Source organism: Rhodamnia argentea, chromosome 8, assembly GCF_020921035.1.
Source record: "Rhodamnia argentea isolate NSW1041297 chromosome 8, ASM2092103v1, whole genome shotgun sequence".
NCBI classification, from domain to species: domain Eukaryota; kingdom Viridiplantae; phylum Streptophyta; class Magnoliopsida; order Myrtales; family Myrtaceae; genus Rhodamnia; species Rhodamnia argentea.
Genome location: NC_063157.1, coordinates 2,500,001 through 2,521,620, shown reverse-complemented (window position 1 = coordinate 2,521,620; position 21,620 = coordinate 2,500,001). Strand labels below are relative to the sequence as shown.

Here is a 21,620-nt window from a genome sequence, read left to right as displayed (position 1 = left end):
ATTATCAGCATACAAACAGCATCAACCATCTGCTTTAGCAGTGAATAAGGAAAGAAGCAACACGTGCAAACCTTAGTAAAAATACCTTTGCCGAAAAGGTCTTTGAGAACAGCTCCTCAAACTCCTTGTATAGAGGGATGCATACATAGTGTGCACTCAAAGGCTTAAATCCTCCCAACAAATCAGCAATATCACTTTGCTGACTCAAGTTCTGAAGCAAAGGAAATATGCAATTAGCACAGCCGAGGGAGAAAATATGCAGATTCAAGATGAAAACAGATTTCATGAGTAAATAAGACTACCAATGTCACCGCGCATCAAAGTATGCGCACGCCCACACACATGCGCAGACAGAGAGAGAGAGAGAGAGAGAGAGAGATATTCCCACATACCAAAACAGTGAGTTTCTGGCCCAATCGTGACGCAAGATTCTGTACAAGTGTGGTTTTCCCTGTACCAGTTTCACCAACCAAGAGCACAGGCTCATTGTACTTAACAGAGCATGCTATTCTCTCAATCGCATGCAGAGATATACGAATTTCAACGAATGGTTTTCTCCCATAGTGTAGCTGAAATAAGGACATGGCATTATTGACCCTCAATAAAGAAATCAACTAAGCAAGGCATGTAAGAATATTCAACTTACAGCTTTTTGAGCTCGTTGGAGAGTGACACGCCCAATTCTTAGCTCAGAGAGCATATCCTGTAATAACAGCCGATATGAAAAATTGCCAATAGAAACAGCAAGAAAACCACATACAATCAGTTGTCTCAATCTAACCTGAATTACAGGTTTCATATCAGGGTGTAATCTCTCAGCTTCCGAAACTGGAACTCCCCACAGTCGTGCAATGTCTTTCTTTATTTTCAACCGGTTTTCAGCTGATGTTGAAAAAGCTGTAAAAACATCTATAGCCTGGAGAGGAGAAAAAAAGGATGAAATTTTGTTTCCCACTACACAGGTTATCTAGCTCATAAAGTAGGGACCACCACAAAACAATGTTCAAATCAGACCTCTTGATAAATACAATGACACTGGTAAGATGATAACCGGTCATCCATTAAGCTAAAACCTAATCCTTCTATTCGCTTGCACCATTTAAGGAGATCCCTGCCACCCAAAAAGTTCCCGTTAAATTATTGGAATGACTTTGATCTACAGCTTCAAGATAAGTTCTTTACCTTGTCGAAAACCTGCCAACGGAAACAGAGTCCCCAATTTTGCACATGATCGCAGCATTTACATTTTGAAATGTTTCTGCACGGATATCATCCAACTAGAATATTCAGTCTGAAACTGCTTGAGACAAGGAAGTGCCACATTATTTCATATAGCTACTTAGCTTACCAACTAGCCTCTCAGCAAGAGGATCCAATCTTGGATACCATGCCTTCACCATACATTGTAAGTCTTCAGGAGTTGGTTGCCTGACCACAACCCTCCTCCACAGAGTCCCAGGGAAATTAAAGCCTACATGAGGAAGCTAATTAACTTAAAATCCAGCTGAGATATCCATTGTGCACGTGTATGCATCTGACTGCTTAATCTCCAACGTATATAAAGAGAAAGCAAATAATAACACTAGAAAATCAGTCATTCAGACTAAGTCAAGTAAGTCAAAAAAGGAGTTGTTGCTTTTCAATGGTTCTGCAGAATTCGAAAGGAAGCTGGTCGAACCCGTCATAACACAAACCTCCAGTACTAGAAGATGCATGAAATCTGGGTGTTGAAATAGTGGAGAAAAGTCGAAAATTTTCCGCAACGGTTATTTCCTGCATCATTGTAAATCAATTAAACATGTTCCAATTAGAATAGATCCTCAAATATTATTCCAGACAACTTCTTTCAAATTGAACGCAGCTAATAAAGAAAACCAAAAACGTAGTAAGAAATCCTCCATAAAATTAAAACAAAGTATCTCTTTCTATCTTAACATGGGATATTACTTCTATCAATTACCTCACTGTGACCGGTTACAAAAGATCTTGCATCTTCCAGCAAAGGCAACAAGATGGAGTGCACATCAGATGGTGCTTTGTCAATGTCCTCAAAGACGACCCAAAGTCCATTTTGAATGGCCTAGGAACAGAAGTACACACATCCACAAATAAGTGCTGAAGTTAGGAAGTGCATATTCACAGAAAGGAGATGTGATGTTCTTGAGTGAAACAAACCTGAGTAAGTGATCCAGGTTGCCATCTAAATTCACCCGGTTTCTCCGTACATACATAACTTCCTATCAGCGTTTTGCTGTCAATCTGATCATCCATTTGAATGTATAAGACTGACAAGAAGAGGAGTGTGAGAAAAAACATATTTGGAAAAGTACCAATACAAATTGCTGCTGCTGCTACTATCAAGTAAAACCATTCATCTTGGAGGAAAACAGGATACTTCCTGTTCCTCTCTTCAGAAAAAAAAATAGATTTATTAACTCCACCCAAACAAACTTAAAAGGAAGAATTGACAAAGGAGATACAGTCAGCACCTTATATTCCACAACTGAAAATGTTGCTACCATTAAAGTTGCAACAACTTGTGGGCAAGTAATAAATCTATAACAAATTTCCCAATATCCAATTTTTAGGGACAACCAGTAATTATACCACAAGCAAGTTCCCTGCGCAGGTATACCAAAAGTAAAAGCTAATCCTCAAGAACTTACCCTAACAATCTACATAAACTTTTTTATATTGGAGGAAAGTCACCAGAATTATCGAGCTACCTCCAGTAACAAAACTTCATATGCTTTTTCTTTCTAAAGGAAAGGGGAAAACGGCAGTAGTATCATCTTTTGAGTAAATGCGTTAACTATTAACAGTGCAGTGTCAATCATCCACTACTATCTGCTCTGACTACTGTTAATTCAATAACAAAATTTACGAACCCACTTGTCATTTTCAATTCAAAGAAATCAAAAAAGAAATCCAATTCTCGCGAATTTTGGCGCTAGAATTTGGAACCTACTATAGCCTAAAATGGTAATAACAAACTAGACTTTTTGTTCATTGATAGCCAGTCTTGGGATAAGAGAAAGCAGCATGAACATCACTACTGGGAAATTTCATGTTCACAAAAAATAATCACACAAAAGAAGAGTCAAAGTCATGAGAAACGTAAGAAGCATAATATGCGCCAACACTATTAATTACAGTTACAACAAGCCTTCAAGACCTTGACTGACACAATGGAGCTCTGAAAAGAGCCAAGCAAATGAATGGAACTCAAAGAGTAAGATAGGATAGCAGAGACAGTGATGATTTATGAATTAACGACAATCTACTTTTAACAACTCATCTGAGAACGAATTTTATGGTTGAGGATGCCTATAAAAGATGAAATTTCGATGTGTGAAGATATAGAACCGTTTTTTTACACGTTTTGGGAATATTATCCAATAGATCAAATAAAATTAACTAGTATAAATTGGAGTTAGTATTTAGATAAAGCATTCACTAATTTGCTATTAACTTAAAGCGGAATGTTAGTTCGTGATGTGTACTCTAATGCTAATGCATGTGCAATAGACGAGAGAGGGAGGGAGGGAGGAAAGCGGGGGAGAGAGTGTGTCAAGAAAGAAGCAGCCAGGAAGCAAGCCCAAACAGACATTGCAGGCTGTGAAATTCAGAGGGAGACAGTTTTAAGAGGAGACTTGCGGTGTTAGGTTTTTTTTGGGGGGGGAGGGGAGGGAGAGAAGCGGCTGCTGCTGTTTTGTTGCTTTGCAACAAGGAGGAGAGCTCCCTATCAAAATCTAACAAAAAAATTCAAACTCTTAACCCCGACATAGACACACCACCATTACAGACACAACAGCCAATGTTATCACACAATAGTAAGTTTTATATATGGGCGACGATGGAGAAATGCGCCTTTTGCACTCGCAAGAATTAATATATAAGTACTTCAAATAATACAGGTTCTTCAATTCATTTACCACTTGTATTTCATGGTGACAAATTTAGTTAAATCCAGAGATTGCAAATTGCAAAATCAATCAGTGAAGATTACCGTGGTTTCCACTGTCACAAGCCAACTTGCTAACAAGTGCAGATTTGCCTCCACCTGTGGGACCATACAGAAGAACAGGCCATCTCTGGGAGACTGCTAATAGGACCATCTGAAAACTTCTCTTTGTTGTCGACGTCAACACAAATGGTGCATTAACTGCTTCATCATCCCTGAATATTAACACGTCAATATGAAACACATTCAAGGAAGCAACATCTCTATCAAACATTTTGAGGCACATCACATAAATAATTTGTTAAGTTGATGGACAAATAAATTCCATAAGTGAGGCCAAACCTACCTAGGAATGAGATTAAAAATCTGAGTAAATTTTGCAGCACAGTTCACAAATTTAGCAAAAAATTACCAAATACCGAGAAAAATATCAAATCTTCAGTACATTACCCTGTTGCGAGCCTTTGACGAGGCCATGCCTCACTATAGCTGAACGGCGACGAGCCCAGGGAAAATAAACCACGGGATTCTAGACAACACTCTTGATGGACATCAACCATCTCATCTGATTCTATTTTCCCAGATGGCTCAATATAAGTGCCTGCTTTCTCCAACGAAACATCCCAACAAAATTCTTCCCAGCTGATGATTAACAAACCAAAGTAAGAATGTCAATGGAAAATCTTCCGCGAAAATAAGTTACTGTTTTTACTTAAGAGTGAATATATGTTATGATGAGTTCTTTAAGAAGTCAACCAACCGTAGCAGGCACTCAAATCCTTCTTTAGGTCCAACATCAAGATCCAAGGTTCCTGCATCCCCCCATTTAAGAATAACTGATAGTATTCGTGATATACACCATCTTAAATCTGCTATATCCTCCTTCTCCTGCTTCGATTTACTGCCGCCCAATAAGCTTAATGACTGCCGTGCAAGATCCATGAAACAAGACCAATCCCAAAGCTTAGAGAACACCCCAGGTGATGCCAGCAATATCCGGTAAGATATTCGCACAACATGTAGCAGACGACCTTCAGCCTAGAAGAGGGAATAAAGAACCAAACATCATTGGAGAAACTTAGGACTGCACATTGAACTAGTTCTATTTACTACTACCATAAAAATCAAAAGAAAGCAAACGATGTAATAAAAAATTGGAAATATAACAAGTTTTCAGCTAAATAAAAATGTGCAAATTTATGAGGCTTTATCAAAGCTGGCATGACAACAGCTTAGGCCATACTAGATGAAACTATAAGCTAGATGGATGACATGAATTGAGGCATGTACTATTGAGAGCTTTCGCCTCAGTTTGACACTGCATGAAATACATTCCGGCAGCATGGGACAATCTCCCCAATGAACAGTAGATTTCAAATGTTCCAATATAACTAAAACAAATGAGATTGTTCCATGCTCACAAAATGCCGAATGCATGAATTAGCCATAGCTAAAAGAGCAAGAATTTCTACTGAAGTGAAAGGATGTTTTAAAGAATAGGTTCTGATTACTAAATACACAGCAACATATCTGGACAGTAAGCAAGATGAAATGCATATGTCTCCATACTACTAACTGATTAAAAAGAGAATCATGTAAAACAATAGAAACCCAGTAGGTCACAAAGCAAAAACTCAAAAACTTGATGCTAGGATATTTATGTGCACAATATTGACATTTTATTACATGAATATCCTAACATCAAGTTATTTAATGGCAATCCACAGTTTAAATCTAGGGATAAAAATGCTTATTATGTGGTAATCACAAGATCTTTTAAATGGTGATCTAGATTAGTAGATTTTTTATATCAAAATTTTTTATGAGATTGCTTTGTATTTAGTCCTGCTCTAGAAACGTTACCTCAAACAAATCGGTCAAATCCAAGCAGACCAACAAGGACATTTAGCTTCCAATGCCGAGACCATTGGATTTGAGTAGACCAAACAAAGCCCAACCCCAAATAATCATAGATCATCAACCAAAAGAACCCAAAGCTTTCAAACCTTTACTTAACAATCATGGATGATTCCATCACCGGATTTGCAGATAAGGCTTATGCCCGTAAAAACATCATGACCTCATTCCTTTGCATTTAAACAGCCCAAGCAAATATCCGCAAAATCACACAATATTCTTTAATCCAAGTAGCATTACAGAACCATCTTCCACCCTAACCAGACTAGTCACTAAAAAGCAGACTATCACTTAAAAGGATCTTCATGCCCCACAATCTAGGACTCACAGTTTTGTATGTCCCTGAACATCCTCACACTTGCATCTGGCTCACCAATGTTATATTCATTTGAAAGCAATAGAAGGGCTCTATTTTCTTCAAACCATAACTCTGATTGGTGGGAGATGTCCACATTTGTAACTCACCAATCAGAGATACGGTTGGAGGAAAATTGGCTCCAAGGAAAATAAAAAGGTACCATGGGGATATCACCCCTATGCAAAATTACCAACAAACCATCCGAAGTAAATACTCCAAAACAACCAAGATAAACCCACCAACTTCAATTTCCCTTGCCACGAGACTCCAAAACCAGACAAGCACACACCCACACAAAAAGATTATATGATCATTGCAGAAAAATCATAAAAAAAAAAAAAAATGAAATACCTTGCGAGGATAATCCAAAGTTCTCCCTCCTTCCAAAATACGCTGAAAAGGTGGTGGAGCAAATTTAAAATACTCCAATAAAGACCTGCAGAAATTAAGAAGGTAACGAAGATAGAAATAGGATTTAGCTCCTTTCAGCAATTGCTATAAGATCTGCAGCGATAACAACTTCAGCAAGAAAGTTTATCATGCGCCAATGGAATGCATCAACAGAAAGCACTATAAAACATCCACTGCTCTTATCTTATCATAGCCAATATTAAACCAAATTCCTTTTACACTGAAAACAAGTATGAAGTCCGGAAATTGCTTCAGTAAAGATAAAGAAACAATCCATCAGGTTAAGGACAAATTGTCATCACATTTTATTAAGTCATGGGACTCGCATCCATTTCAGCTATCCTTCAAGCCAGAAAGTGAGAGGATCTAGCAGACTGAATAATCATCTTTAATCATGTTCAATGTGTAGAAGTGCCATTTTATTCCATTTCATTTTATTGCAACGCTGAATAAAAGATCTTGTAAGGACAATGCCAAGAGCAAAACAAATTTACAAAGAACAAGAATCCACCACTTCTAATAAATTTTCTAATCCGAACAGTGGAAATTCAGTAACCAAAAGTTCAAAACCTGCAATCTATTCTACACATCAAGAACCTTAGACTCTCTCAAGCACCTTCAAATCTCTCCCTCCGACCAAGTCGCAAAAGGAATAGTAGAAAGTAACTGTCTTTTCTCTTCTTTTATGTACAAAACAAGTACTTTCCTAACCCAGAGTTCTTCCTAAGCCATAGAAACCTCGACCAAATAAATGCCTAAAAGTTCCAACACATCAATCCTAAGAAGTCTTCACCCACAGCAATGAATAAGGGTGTGGCCAATCTTGTAAAGGGAAAGTATCTATTTGAGTTCAAGACCTCTATTCTGAAGGTTGTCGGTTGCTAAGAGTACTCCCTCATACAGCCTCCCATTTGGAGAAGGCAACTCATAAGGGAATCTTGACCCTCCAAATCAATTCCAGGGCAAGTCAAGTTCCTTTGGGGCAGATTTCATTACAAGAAGCTTTCCGAACTAATAAGTGGAAACTACTTCAGCAGTGGTCCATATTAATGCAAAAGTAAAGCAAGCTGCAAGTCAATTCCCAAATAAACAGTCTGCTCTGTTTCAAGGAGAAGACATCTACAAAGCCCATTACATGGGGTAAGGAAAAGAAATGTAACTCTATCGGCAGAGTCAATTAACATAGTAGACTAGTTCTACAAGGAAATAAATAATCTAAAAGGCGTACTCATGCAGACAGTTATAAATGAACATGAAGTTCACTCCCCTGTCCTCAGTATGTGCTGTGGCTAGAAACTAGGGGTGGATCATAGACGAACTACATCATAATTCATAACTCCACAATTAAATAAGTAATTCTCTTCTCACTCAAGCAAAATGAATACCAAGTGGAGTTTAGGAATGCACAGCTCGTAGGACTTTGCACACAATGAAGCAGAAAAATAAATGTTGACATACCCCAACAAAAAAGGAGTCAAATCAAGTGCGCGACAGAAAGCCAGGCAAGCAAGCTCGTGAAGATTCAAACCCTCTCCCTTTCGTACATAAAAATCAATAAGGTTATCATCACAATCTTCTGCTCCTTTTAAAATTTCATTATCTTCATGGACTTCTCTTTGTATGGAGCTTGAATTGGACCTTAAGTTAGTCACAAGTCGAAGGGAAGACACCACCTTTTCCACAATTTTTCGTGATATAGGCCGAAAACACCCCATCAATGGGATTGTGTAGGTATCGTGCAAAAATATATCAGCCACCAAAACGATCACTTCATCCTCAGGTAGCACACTTCCCTGGGAGCACAGAAACCAAAATCATGACACAAATACTCCAAAATTCCTAAAGAAACTCCGGTTCAAGTCCTGCGGTGTAGAATCAATTACCTCCCTCGCCAGCGTGGCGAACCGCGGCCTGCTTCTGAGCTCAGGGCAGCGCGCTAGAAACCTTTTGAGCGCAAATTCGAGACTGAAACTCCCGTCTAGCGCCATCTCAGCTCTAACGCTGTATATTAAAAAGGAATGCTGACAACACAAAACCAAAATAATCTATTGCAAAAATTGAAAATTAATTTAAGGAGTATGCTGCGTTTCCCGGCTTTAACAGGGAGGATATCAATGGTCGAACGCCTCGCCTGATCGATCACTCGAAGCGGTTTATCCCCTACGATCAAAAAGACACGAACTAAATACAAACACAAGAACTCAGGACGAAACAAAGACAGCATATAGAAAAACAAGAACGGAGGGCCAAAGAAGGGCGGTACAGAATCCAGAAGCTTTCGGAAGTTGTCTCTGCTCTCCGTCTCTCTGTCTCTGCTTCGTGGGTTTAGGGTTTAACGACCGCTTTTATATATTTGCAGACGTTTTGGCGGTTCGGCGGGTCGGCGCGGGGGGTGGGGGAAGGAAGTCGGGCCGGGTTATTTCCTCTCGTGGATTCGCTCTTTTCTCTTGGCCAGATGATCCGACCCGGGTCGGATATGCGCGTTATTAATTAGGAGTTTGGAGTTCCACCACGCGCTCCCACGAGAAGACATGATTTTTTTCTTGTAAATTTTTTTTTCCTGGATTTGCACGAGCATGACCTATTGGAGACGAACGTGGAAGGATTCTCAGCAAACGAATATTAGTATGAACATGAATTCGAAAAGTGCGGTATATGTTACATGAAAGTAGGAAATTTTGTTATAGGACTAGTAATTGTTATCGAACATCAATTAACAAAATCAAATTTTTTGCCTCTCTATGTTGAACTTATTGGTTCGGGGCAATTTAGTCATTTAGAAGTTGCAATCGGATGGAAATAATTTGAATTTTGCAATTCTCGTTATTATTAAGAAGACAACAAAAGAACAAACGATGCCAAAAAAGTTCCATGTCTAAAGAGATTAAACTTTGAAATAATTTGAATTTTCTTATTTATTCACATGAAACATATAAGAAATTAATTGAGTACCCATCACGACTGTACCAGTGTAAGATAAGTATGATGATTCATATAGATAGCTTTTTTGTAGATGATATGAGCATGAAATTTTCAGGATTACATAATTCTTACTAGAATGCATCTACTTAATTCACAAATGGAGTGTACTTTTTGACTCTTGATGATTTAAATTTGTGTACGGTATGTACTAATGCTACTTTGTAAGAATTATATGCATTATCATATCTTCAATTTCCATACGAATAAGTGCAATTTGAGTGCGGCATCTACTTCATGCAAAAAAAAAAAAAATATTACTCTGCTTGAATTAGTTGCAACTAGCTATTAGCTCTTATTTTATTGTCTTCTATGTGGCAATGTGTACATATCTCAGTGCTAACTGCAAAAAATGTGCCAAAGCTAATTTTAAGCGCGAGGCATGTGTGCCAGTTGGAAGCTCTCTTGGTACCTCGAATCATCATCCCAGTACATTGTACTGATCCTGTATAATTGCTGAATGCTAAGAACCTGAAAAAAAGTGCCAAGTGTCATCACAGAGAGAGAGAGAGAGAGAGAGAGAGAGAGATGTCAGGTAGAGGTACTCACAGGGCAAAGATCATTGGTTATCTCTTTCAAGCTCTTCTTTGGTTTTTGATGTATGACCTAATTCCACAGAAAAATTAAATTTTTAAACCAAGTTAGTATGATTGATAGAAAATTGAACTTCTAAATAATATTAAAGGACACGAACTTCGACCCAAAAACAAAAAAAAAACAAGGACATGAATGAACCAACCAGGAAGCCAACTGCCTGTCTCATATGCTTTAACTCATCTAAAGCTGATCCCACAAACTGAATGTAGAGTAGATGTCATCATAGAATTCTCGGAAAGCTAAAAAAAAAAAAAAAAAACTTGCTGAACTCTTGAATATTCACCTCCTCGGTTGCATCATGGCACCACTGCTCTAACTCAGCAAGCAAGCCCTGTTTTTACGTACTCCCCATTGCTAAAGGAGCAACATTCACGCCTCAACAGAAGACTGCAAATACTGGTTTTCAACCTTCACTACATGCAGTCTTAAGCTTTTCAATAGTTACAGGGCAATGGGTAAGGATTGAGCATTAAGTGCAACTACCTGTTAAATAATTGGACATTAATAAATGAAAATATCTGAGTGAAAATCTTTCGGACGATTAATGCCGGAACCTGCACATACAAAAACATTCAAGCAGTTCATGCCTTTAAGACAGCATCTCAAGACATCTGAGTTGAAAACGTCACCCACATAATTGGCTCTCATCGGCTTCAAGCAATTGTTTAGGCTGTTCACAATACTTTTCCAATGAGCAATTAAAGCTTTAAGAGCGGCAGCATTGGCCTGAGAGCGCCCCTTCACCATGCTGGCACGTGATGTTCTAGGTGCCTACACTTGCAAAAAGTACTTCTTAAGTACAGTGGAGGGCTGTGTTAAAAGACGCGGAGACTGTAGCATAGAGATTACTGCTCATGACACTGAAACATGGTTAAGTTTTTTTTTTTTTTTTGGGTCCAAAAACATGGTTAAGTTGACCTTACATGCCTTTGGACTGTTTTGTTCGCCATAAGTTGACAGTATTTGCTAAACACTATTCAGGCCGTACATCAACAGTTGCAAAGCCGAATTTTGATTTATTTAAACAAAAAGATCTAATCGAGAATTGATGAAATATTTAAATATTAAATAATGCATTTATCTAAAGCTTAAGCTTTTAGAGTAGTTAACAATGATATCGCAAAATCTCGCAAGAATGACACTTCACATTATGAGATTTTTGTGAGATCGCCAACCGTTATAAAAACTTAAGTTATTAAATGAAGACGTGGTTTAATATTTAATTATTCTAACCACTCACCCTCAAGCTTAGTCCGGTTTTTGTTGCCCAATAATAAGCATGGACATATTTGTCGGGCGATGTGGGACAACAGTTTCAACACTCCATCTCATGTGCAAACCAGATTACGAGCGGAATGTGGAATTTGGCTAATGGGAGGGTGAGCTCGCATACACGGACAACACCGACTCTAATACCATATGAGATTTTGTGGAACCACTACCAACTATTCTAAAAGCTTAAGCTATTAGATGAATGCGTGGTTTAATATTTAATTACTCTAATATGTTATTTTTGTTGCTCCATTGATAAGAGAAACAAATTATGAGCTACTTCTTGGACTACCGAGTTCCATTAGAGCATCTTATGATGTAGCAGCCAAAAATTCTCATTCGCAAAGAATATTGTTTGATAACCAGACTCCCTTAGTCAAACACAAAGTTAATAAATTAGTATGCTCAAAGAAATCTACATGAGATTGATTGATTAAAAACGTAACTGAATTAGGGCCTAGTTACTCTTATCGCAGGAGACTCCACAAGGGGGATAGCCGATCTCAAGGTAGCTTGTTACAACGAAGGAAGAATCAGGGATTACCTGAATACATTGTCCCAGCAAGGGGGAGATCTCTTTCTTCAGATTATCTCTAATCAATCCATATATCTTCTCTAGAAAAGTAGTAAGTTGTTGCTTGAAAAGGAAAGCTAGATATTTGGCCTCAACTTGTCGCAAGTCGTCAACGCCACCAAGCATCCGACCATTAAGAAATGAGAACCCAACACTTTGTGGAGATTGGTTGTTAGAATTTCCAACCGAAAGCCCAACCATTATGTGGGGGGATACTTAAGGTATATAAAGCAAGCACAGAGCTATGTGGGATGCCCTTTTTGGGGCCAGAAGCTGTGGTGATACATTAACATTAGTTATTCAAGACTAAAGAACTTTTCTCTTATTGGAGACACAACGAAGGAATCTAGAGGAAAACATCTGAAGCCTTTGTTGAAAGCTAAGCAAAGGGAGAGAAATTTGTGTACTTACTTGAGACACCCTTCCCAATAGAGAAGCTGATGTCCTTCGCCGCTGTGGAGTCAAGTTTGCTGCTCCACTTGCTTTTACTGTATGTTGTAATAGTAGCAGCAACGTTGACGCATTGGACAACCAATAAGCCACTACATTGTTGTTATCCTCCACCTTAAGTAAGAAATTGTATGGGATAAGTAGAAGGCTTGTGGTATCAACACAAACACATTACTCACTCATATAGTTTGTGTCATTATGCACACACTGAACCAGAATCAACACATGCTCATCCTAAAGCAATTTGGGAAATGTTGTCCTTTGAGGAAAATTATTGTAGCACACCTCAATTGTTGCGCCGATTGTTTGAATGATACGGTCAAAAATACCAGTTCTCTCCACTTCAAATGATCTCCAGTGCAGAAGGCATTTGAATATGAGACAAGCAGCAATAGGCCTGCTTCTAGAGAAGTTAAAATCACCATCACACGTGCACCCGCATGCGGGTATAGTGGGGTGTAGCCCACTTGCCCATTTCTTTTTTTGAAAGACAATGTTAGTCTTCTAACTAATAAAGTGAATTGCTCTCTTCCTTTCATCCTATGTGGAATGCAAAAAAGGCAATATTTTGTTTGTTTTTCAAACAAATTTCAACAGAATATCCCGATGTGATAGAGGGGGCAGTTGGCGTTTATCCATGGTTTCAATATCCGGTCGGACGGGAAGATGACCTTCCCTTCCCCGGTGGTCTCGACGCCGGCCCTCTCACCCAACCCACGGCCACCTGCGACAGAAGATGGAAGAGAAAAAAGGGCAAACAAGAAAGAAAAAAAGGAAAAAAGCAAAACAAAAGAAATTTAAAAAAGGTAAAAAGACAAAAGGCCCCTTGTTAGGCTCTTTATTGAAATTAAGAGGGCACTTCGAGCCCTTATTTTAAGCAAAGTCCATTTCAAGCCCTTATTTGATAAAATGAATTTACTTGGGGCCTTTATTTGAAATTTTCTCAAAAGTAAGAATCAAATTTTCAAAAAAGATAGATGACTAAATTTCACTAGGCGTTTGTACTTGACTAACACCACTCATAATTGTACAAAAGACCCGGTACACAAGGGATGGAGACAGACAAAAGAACACTCCATTTAAACCTACTTAAGTGTTCCAAAATTGTCCAAATTTTTCCGCATCTTTTTCATGAACCTCTACCACTAAAATATGTTGTTCATTCGCCTTCTTCTCTGAATCCTCAAGCTTTTTCATCAACTCACTGGTTTTGGCCTCTCAGCAAGAGCAGTAGCTTTTTTTTACGTTCTCTGCTGTTTGTGTCTACTTTATCAACAGTGCCTACCCAACAAGGAAAGGTATAAGAACGTTACTAATTAGATAAAACTAAACTAGATAAGGAAAAAAATAACGCCACTAAAGGATTAGGAGACAGGATATGAGATCAATAATGATCATCACTAATTCAATTGACTATTGATCCGCATCTCTGCCAGAATTCTTTTTTTGTCAATATAAAATGTGCTCAATGGTACTTGCAGAAAGCAATAATTTTCTTAGGAAAGCGATAGAAAAGTCATTGAATGCCAAGGAGATACCACCATCATCGACTATCATATATATTCCAAAAACCTATAAAAATCCTCATAAGCCAGCAATACCTGGAAACGTTGGTATGTTTCCTAAATCTGAACTCACTCCAAGCAATCTTTCCCCTATATCTTGTCTGCAATACGACAGTACATAACCTTAGTTTCGAGTGAGATTTTCTTGCAACGAAGGCCCTGAAGTTCTTCTGAATCTTCAGTGCTCCAGCTTCTCGTCTTAACTGCTCATAAAGTTCACGAGCCATTCTGCCTGCAGAAGGTAAGACAAAAATGAAACTAAGATTGGGCAAATGGACAATCATAAGGGATCAAGTGATATGAAGAGTCAAAACATCCAACTTTCCAAGACCAAAATGAGAGAATATATTTAAAAACTATTATTCCTCTTTTTTTTTTTATCATGAATATGCTTGAATAATTCGCAAAATCGTCTCCCGACAGCTTAAACCTTTGAGACAAGAGGTCGCCCACTGAATTATTGGAGCACAGAACAAGTTTGAGTCTTGACACTCACTCCACATGATGTTAAATCTCCTTATTTCTTACTATCGTGTTTGTGCTCCCCATTAGTTCATTTGTTGTGGTCACAACCATATCCTGTATATCACATGTAGGCTCGGCTCTCGCAGGAAGAGTCTAAGCGTATGCTTTCTTTTCACTATTGGTTTGTCACAACTTAACTTTTGCAACAAATGGCCGCTTAACATTAATTCAAAAGAGTATATATTTGTAAAGTACTAAATACAGCAACTCACTTCCCCTACCATTAGCTCATGCAGCTCCGGTATTTCCAAGCTTATTCGAGATCTTACGACGATTTCACAAATGTAATGGACAGTGAAATCTGGACCCACGAAAAAAAAGTAACGAATACCGCCTGGAAGTTTGATTCGAGGCAATAATAAGAAAAGTACCTTGGCTGCATTTCCAAGCACCTCAGACCTCCTAGCATCTAGCTCTGCCATTTGAATCGCTCTGAGAAAAACTTTGGTCTTCCCAATCTGTCAAGACACACGGTAGGTAAGGAACTTAATAGAAGAAAATTCTCAAGAAACCAATAGTCAATATGGATATGAAAGAACTTCCAGAAGATATATGGAAACTAAGCAAGAATTGATGGTAAAAGTAACATGCTTTGATACCAAAAATCTTTCCAATGAAGTTACTCATAGTTTCCTGTAAATATAAAATAAGAGCTTAATCTATTCGATAAAGCCCTGGCCTATTGTGTTAATAATTAGACTTGAGAATGGTCACTGATATAAATGTTTTGACATGCAATAAATACTTTATAAAGATCTCCAACTGTTGATTTGGTACTTACTTTCCTTCTAAAACTTCTGGAGATAGAACATTGAAGCGATCAAGAAAGTCATAAAAGGTCCGCCTGCTAGGATATCCAGTACAACTTATCCTAATTGCCTCAAGGACGCCCTACTACAGATCTACAATATTATTGGCATTACTAAAAATAAAAGTCAAGACATGACATCTTTACCAACAAAAAAAAAAGAGTCAAGACAGGACACATAAAGTGAAGTTCAAGCAATCTATTGTCTACTCACGGGACAATGTAACTATTGGATGACATTGACGTTTTCAAATATGGCAGGTTTCGGAACATTATTTGGCTTCACATATTTGATGTAGTGAGGTTCAGTTGAACTCAGTGTCTCCATTAGAAACTGAAGTTGCAGCTGCCATTTCAAGAAGGTGCGATCTTCATATTAAAAAGAGTTACTGATTCTATGCCTAAGGATGTCGCATAAATCTATCTATAGAATTCAAACTAACATAATTTAATCTCAATTATTATAACAAGAAAGTTAAAGGAAAACAAGAAATTGGAGAGGTGAAGATAACGACAATGAAGCTTGGTGTAATCAGTCGATCCTTACATGGCTGTACTAATTCTAAAAAAAAATTTCAAAATTTAGTAAGAAATTATTTTTGCCTAACTATTTTTGTGAGCAAGGTATGAAATTTTGTATTCATTCATTTTTTATAAACAAGAAAAACAATTATCTTTCGGAAAATGTTTTCAAATCTTGAGAAGCGTGCCCTTTTAACTCAAGACTTTTGCTTTCGTGAATTTTTACCCCCTCCTCCCCCCCCCAAACCAACCCAACCCAACCCAACCCAAAAATAAAAAGATTTTTCAAAGTCCTTCTTTGAAAGGCAAGGTATTGGATGGTTGGATATAATCAGTCTTTCCGGGCGATCGGATGTAATTAGTCTTTCACTTGATAAATGATCCCGTCATACTTGGTTCGAAGATTGAATTTAATAAGTGGTGCTAATTGTTGGGAAAATATGGTCAAAGGGGATGAACAAAAGAATCATACTCTAAGGCATGATAGCACTTTCTTTAACGAATTATTTGCCCCACAACGTTGCTAATAGTTTCCGACAAAAATCCTTCAAGATACAACAGAGTCTCAAGCGAGAATATTAGATAGCAATTCTAAAATTTCTCCAAGATCTCTCTAGGAAATAATTGGAAACGAAGGCTGTATTTCTCTTGTTTGGAAAAGACGAAAATTGAAATTAGAAGTTGTGAACAATGAGCAGAATAGTTGAATATTTAATGAGAAAAGAACGCACCTTTTCACGTCCAAAAAGGTGTTAATTCTCTTATACCTTTTCATTGTTCGAAAACAGTTTTTTTTGTTTAAAAATTGCAACTCTTCGTGTCCAATAACCGATTGTTCAAACATATCTCTTCATGTTCGAAACTATACATTCAATCACACCTTTTCATGTTTGAATCGGTAGTTATTTTCAAACAGACACAAACACTCCAAAGGTTCTAAAAGTGTTTTAGAAAATAACCATCAATTGAATAGATACAACCTTTCAAAGGTTGTAAAAGTGTTTTAGAAAATAACCACCAATTGAATAGTCACAACCTTTGTTCCCTTTCATCAATTACACAAATAAAATAACTGTCAAGTGGGACAAGACACCTCTTCATTTGTTTTACAAACAAACCACCAACAATTCCCTACTTTGTTTGTAAAACAAAATTAAAAAATAAAATTTCTTAAAAAATACAACCAATAGTTCCATGAGATTAATATATCTACATAAAGGTCTCTTTCGAGTTAAACCTTTATTTAGTGCAAGTATCTCAAAACTCTATCAAAGTTACAAATAGTTTGGCTTTCAACTTATTACTCCAAATAATAGAATCGGACATATCGCACATATACTAACCTCTTGTTTCAACGAGAAGTTCATAATTACTCAGCACTATTATGGCCTTGTGCTTGTTTCTGTTTCATGAGCTCTCTAGAAAGTAATCTCGACTTTCGTAAGAAGCAACACCACTTCTAAGCACCTATAGGTGAAGTATTACCACGTGTTTCTGTTACTAATAAAAACGCTATGAAATCATATTATACTTCATTAAGAGTATAACCCAACATCTAAAATGTAACAGACGATACCGACTTCTCATGTCCGGGCTAATGTCAGCATCAAACAATCACTTTCAGAAACTTGTTTTTACCCATTAAACCTTATAACTAGTGATGTGCTAATATTAGGTCGAGTTATCATTATCGGTGATTTTAATCAAAGGGTTTCAGCCCCATTTCTTTTGAGTTCACCTTTACCACATCTCTTGGAAGAGCCTTTGTAAAGGGATCCGCTAGATTCTTGCTTGACCTCACATAAATAATTGTTATGGTACCATCTTGAATCAATTGTTTTACGTACTTATGTCTTAGACTGATATGTCTAGACTTACCATTATAAATGCTACTATAAGCCTTTGCTAAAGTAGCTTGACTGTCACAATAAATAGAAATATGAGGCATAGGACTATGCCATAATTTGATGTCCATCAACAAATTTCTTATCCATCCAACCTCTTTCCCACTTGCTGTTAAAGCAATAAATTCGGATTCCGTAGTTGAGTGATTTATGCATGTTGGTTTCTTACTCGCCCAAGAAACAATACATCCACCTAACGTGAAGATCCATCCAGAAGTAAAATGTTTATCTCCCACACTACAAATCCAACTAGCATCGGTGTATCATTCTAATAATCCCGGATAATTGTTATAGAACAATCCTAAATTTTTAGTTCTCTTAAGATAACCAAAGATTCTAGTAATCGCATTCCAATGTTCTATATTTCAATTGATAATGTATCTACTCAACTTACACACAAAAAAAAGCAATGTCAAGTCTAGTACAATACATCGCATACATTAAAGACCCTATAGTACTCGCATATTCAAGATGTGCTACTGTTCTACCAAGATTATAATTTAATTTGACACTAGTATCATACGGAGTACTTGTTTCTTTGAAACCAATATGTTTAAATTTATTTAACATTTTCTCAACATAATCACATTGGCTCAAGGAATAACCTCCACTATGTTTTTTTAACTTTAATACCTAAGAGAGTATCTACTTCACCCAAGTCTTTCATTTTGAAATTTGAAGTTATATACTTCTTAGTCTTAATGACTCCAGCAATATTAATTCTAAAGATAAGCATATCATCAACATATAAGCAAACTAGAACACCATAGTCTTTAGTGAATTTAGAATATATACACTTATCAGCATTATTATGCTTAAAACATTAGATAATATGATTGGATCAAATTTCTCATGCCACTGTTTCGGTGCTTGCGTAAGCTCATAAAGAGATTTGACCAATTTACATACTTTCCTCTCATTTCCAAGAAGAACAAAACCCTCTGATTGTTCCATGTAAATTTCCTCATTTAAATTTCCATTTAAGAAAGCAATTTTAATATCCATTTAATGAACACAGAGATCATAAATGGATGCTACAGCAAAAAGAATTCGAATAGATGTTATACATGTTATAGCAGCATAAGTATCAAAATAATATATTCATTCTTTTTGTCTATACCCTGTAGCTACTAACCTAGCTTTAAAAGCTTGGACAGTACCATCGAAATTGTATTTTCTTCTAAAAACCCATTTGCATCATATAGGTTTAGATCCTTTTGGTAAATCCGCCAATACCCAAGTATTGTTGGGAATGATCGAGTCCATTTCGTCATCTATAGCTTCTTTCCAAAAAGAAGCATCTCTAGAAGACATAGCATCACTAAAAATTTTAGGATCACATTCTAAATGTAATACTATGGATATTTATTTACCACATTATTATCTCTGTTTCCTTCTACGAGGAAAACATGAGTGATAAAATCTGGACCAAAATCCTTTGATTTTCTTGCTCTAGTACTTCTCCTAGGTTCAATCATGATTTCAGAATCATTTGTTATTTTCCCATAAGAATCTATGTTTGTTTCTATGGGTTTTGAATTATTTGTATGTTGTATTTGAGCATTATTCTCAATAACTTCAGAATCAAGAGAGTACTTATTCTCGAAGAATTCAACATATCTTGATTCTACAATGACATTTGAATCTAAATCAAGAAGCCTATAAACTTTAAGAAACACACTTTTCATAGCTCTAGGGCCAAGTTTTGTTATCTTAGGATCCGGTATTCGGTAATATGTTAAACACCCCCATACTTTAAGATGTGACAAGTTTGATTTTCTACCTTTCCAAACTTCATATGGACTAAAGTTATTTTTCTTGAATGGTATCCTATTATGAATGTAACATGCAGTAAGCAATGCCTCTCCCCAAAGATTAATTGGTAGCTCTGAATTCGAAAGCAAACAATTAACCATTTCTCCTAAAGACCTATTCTTTCTTTCAGCCAAATCGTTTTGTTGTGGAGTGTACGATGCCGAAACTTGATGAAAAATACCATGTTCTTCACAAATGGCTGAAAAATCATTTCGAAAATATTCTCTCGCTCTATCCGAATGTAGAACTTTAATTTTCCTTTGTAATTGATTTTTCACTTCAGCCTTATATTTTTTAAACATAGTAAACGCCTCATCCTTTGATGTTATGAGATAGACATATAATTATCTACTACAGTCATCTACAAAGGTAATGAAATACCTTTTCCCACAATGTGTTATCATGCCATTGAAGTCACATATGTCACTATGCACCAAATCTAACAAATTCGAATTTCTCTTAACACTAGGAAATGATTTTTTTGTTAACTTGGACTTAGCACATATTTCACATTTATCAAATTCTCCATTAAAATTTATCAAGTCTAACTTTTTCATATTATGTAAATAGCGAAAATTTAAATGTGCTAATTGATTATGCCATAAATGAGAAGAATCAACAACATAAGCAGAAGACACAATATTATTATTGATACTCGGTTGACACATGCCATCATTGACGTAACCCTTTCCCACAAACAATTCATTTTTCGATAGGGTAACCTTGTCGGACTCAAACAAAACCCGAAACCCCCTTTTACAAAGCGGATCAACAGAAACCAGATTTCTCCCGATTTCAGGTACAAATAATACATTAAGAAGATAAACCATCTTTCCAAAAGTAAAATTTAAAATGACTGTGCCTTTTCCAGTAACCTTTGCAAGAGCTTTATTTGCCATCTCAACCTCTTGAAAATGCACTTCAACAGTCTCTTCAAAGTGCTTGAACATTGATCGATCCTTGCATATGTGCACGGTTGCACCGTAATCGACCCACCAAGTAGATTCAACAAGGGCAAGAGCTTTATTTGCCATCTCAACCTCTGTATTAGGTTCTCCTCCTTCAATGGTAGGCACCGGATCCTCCATAGGCATTAAATTGGGGTCGAGGATATATGAAATCTTCAGGGCGTTGAGAAACAATATCATCTTGTCTCTTCAACGAGCAAAATTATTGCCATCAAACCGGCCCAGTTTCACCATATCCTGGTTTATAACCTTGATTGATTCTGACTCCATTGTTGAACGAATAATTCCTTAAAATTGTTGGAAAAATATGGTCAAATGGGATAAACAAAGGAATCAGACTTTAAGGCGTGATAGCACTTTCTTTAAGGAATTATTTGCCCACAACATTGCTAATGGTTTTCGGCAAAAATCCTCCAAGATACAACAGAGTCTCAAGCGAAAATATTAGATAGCAATTCTAATATTTCTCCGAGAACTCTCTAGGAAACAATTGGAAACGAATGTTGTATTTCTCTTGTTTGGAAAGGACAAAAATTGAAATTAGAAGTTGTGAACAATGAGCAAAATAGTTGAATATATAATGAGAAAAAAATACACCTTTTCGTATCCGAAAAGGTGTTAATTCTCTTTTACCTTTTCATTGTTCGAAAACAGTTTTTTTTTGTTTAAAACTTACAACTCTTCGTGTCCAATAACCGATAGTTCAAACATATCTCTTCAAGTTCGAAACTATGCATTCAATCACACCTTTTCATGTTTGAATCGATAGTTATTTTCGAACGGATACAAACACTCCAAAGATTGTAAAAGTGTTTTAGAAAATAACCACCAATTGAATAGACACAACCTTTCAAAGGTTGTAAGAGTGTTTTAGAAAATAACCACCAATTGAATAGTCACAACCTTTGTTCCCTTTCATCAATTGAACAAATAAAATAATTGTCAAGTGGGATAAGACACCTCTTCGTTTGTTTTACAAACAAACCACCAA

At 36.8% G+C, this 21,620-nt stretch overlaps 1 protein-coding gene and 1 pseudogene across 1 annotated transcript in view; both read right to left on the bottom strand.

Moving 5' to 3' along the window:
- LOC115737937 (midasin) overlaps nucleotides 1–8,805 on the bottom strand; it is a 40,499-nt gene extending 31,694 nt beyond the window's left edge. Inside the window, exons 1-16 of the mRNA XM_048283494.1 lie at nucleotides 8,534–8,805; nucleotides 8,109–8,443; nucleotides 6,591–6,675; nucleotides 4,725–5,002; nucleotides 4,415–4,606; nucleotides 4,010–4,179; nucleotides 2,176–2,285; nucleotides 1,961–2,080; nucleotides 1,695–1,773; nucleotides 1,349–1,471; nucleotides 1,183–1,258; nucleotides 1,015–1,111; nucleotides 782–916; nucleotides 647–703; nucleotides 393–569; nucleotides 86–211 (exon numbers count right to left, since the gene is read on the bottom strand). Of these exons, the coding sequence (XP_048139451.1) occupies nucleotides 86–211; nucleotides 393–569; nucleotides 647–703; nucleotides 782–916; nucleotides 1,015–1,111; nucleotides 1,183–1,258; nucleotides 1,349–1,471; nucleotides 1,695–1,773; nucleotides 1,961–2,080; nucleotides 2,176–2,285; nucleotides 4,010–4,179; nucleotides 4,415–4,606; nucleotides 4,725–5,002; nucleotides 6,591–6,675; nucleotides 8,109–8,443; nucleotides 8,534–8,638 (2,265 nt within the window). The 5' untranslated portion in view covers nucleotides 8,639–8,805. The remainder of the gene's footprint in view (nucleotides 1–85; nucleotides 212–392; nucleotides 570–646; nucleotides 704–781; nucleotides 917–1,014; nucleotides 1,112–1,182; nucleotides 1,259–1,348; nucleotides 1,472–1,694; nucleotides 1,774–1,960; nucleotides 2,081–2,175; nucleotides 2,286–4,009; nucleotides 4,180–4,414; nucleotides 4,607–4,724; nucleotides 5,003–6,590; nucleotides 6,676–8,108; nucleotides 8,444–8,533) is intronic.
- A 1,193-nt stretch (nucleotides 8,806–9,998) lies between these two features.
- On the bottom strand, nucleotides 9,999–20,809 carry LOC115737998 (annotated as a pseudogene).
- Between the last annotated feature and the right edge of the window lie 811 nt (nucleotides 20,810–21,620).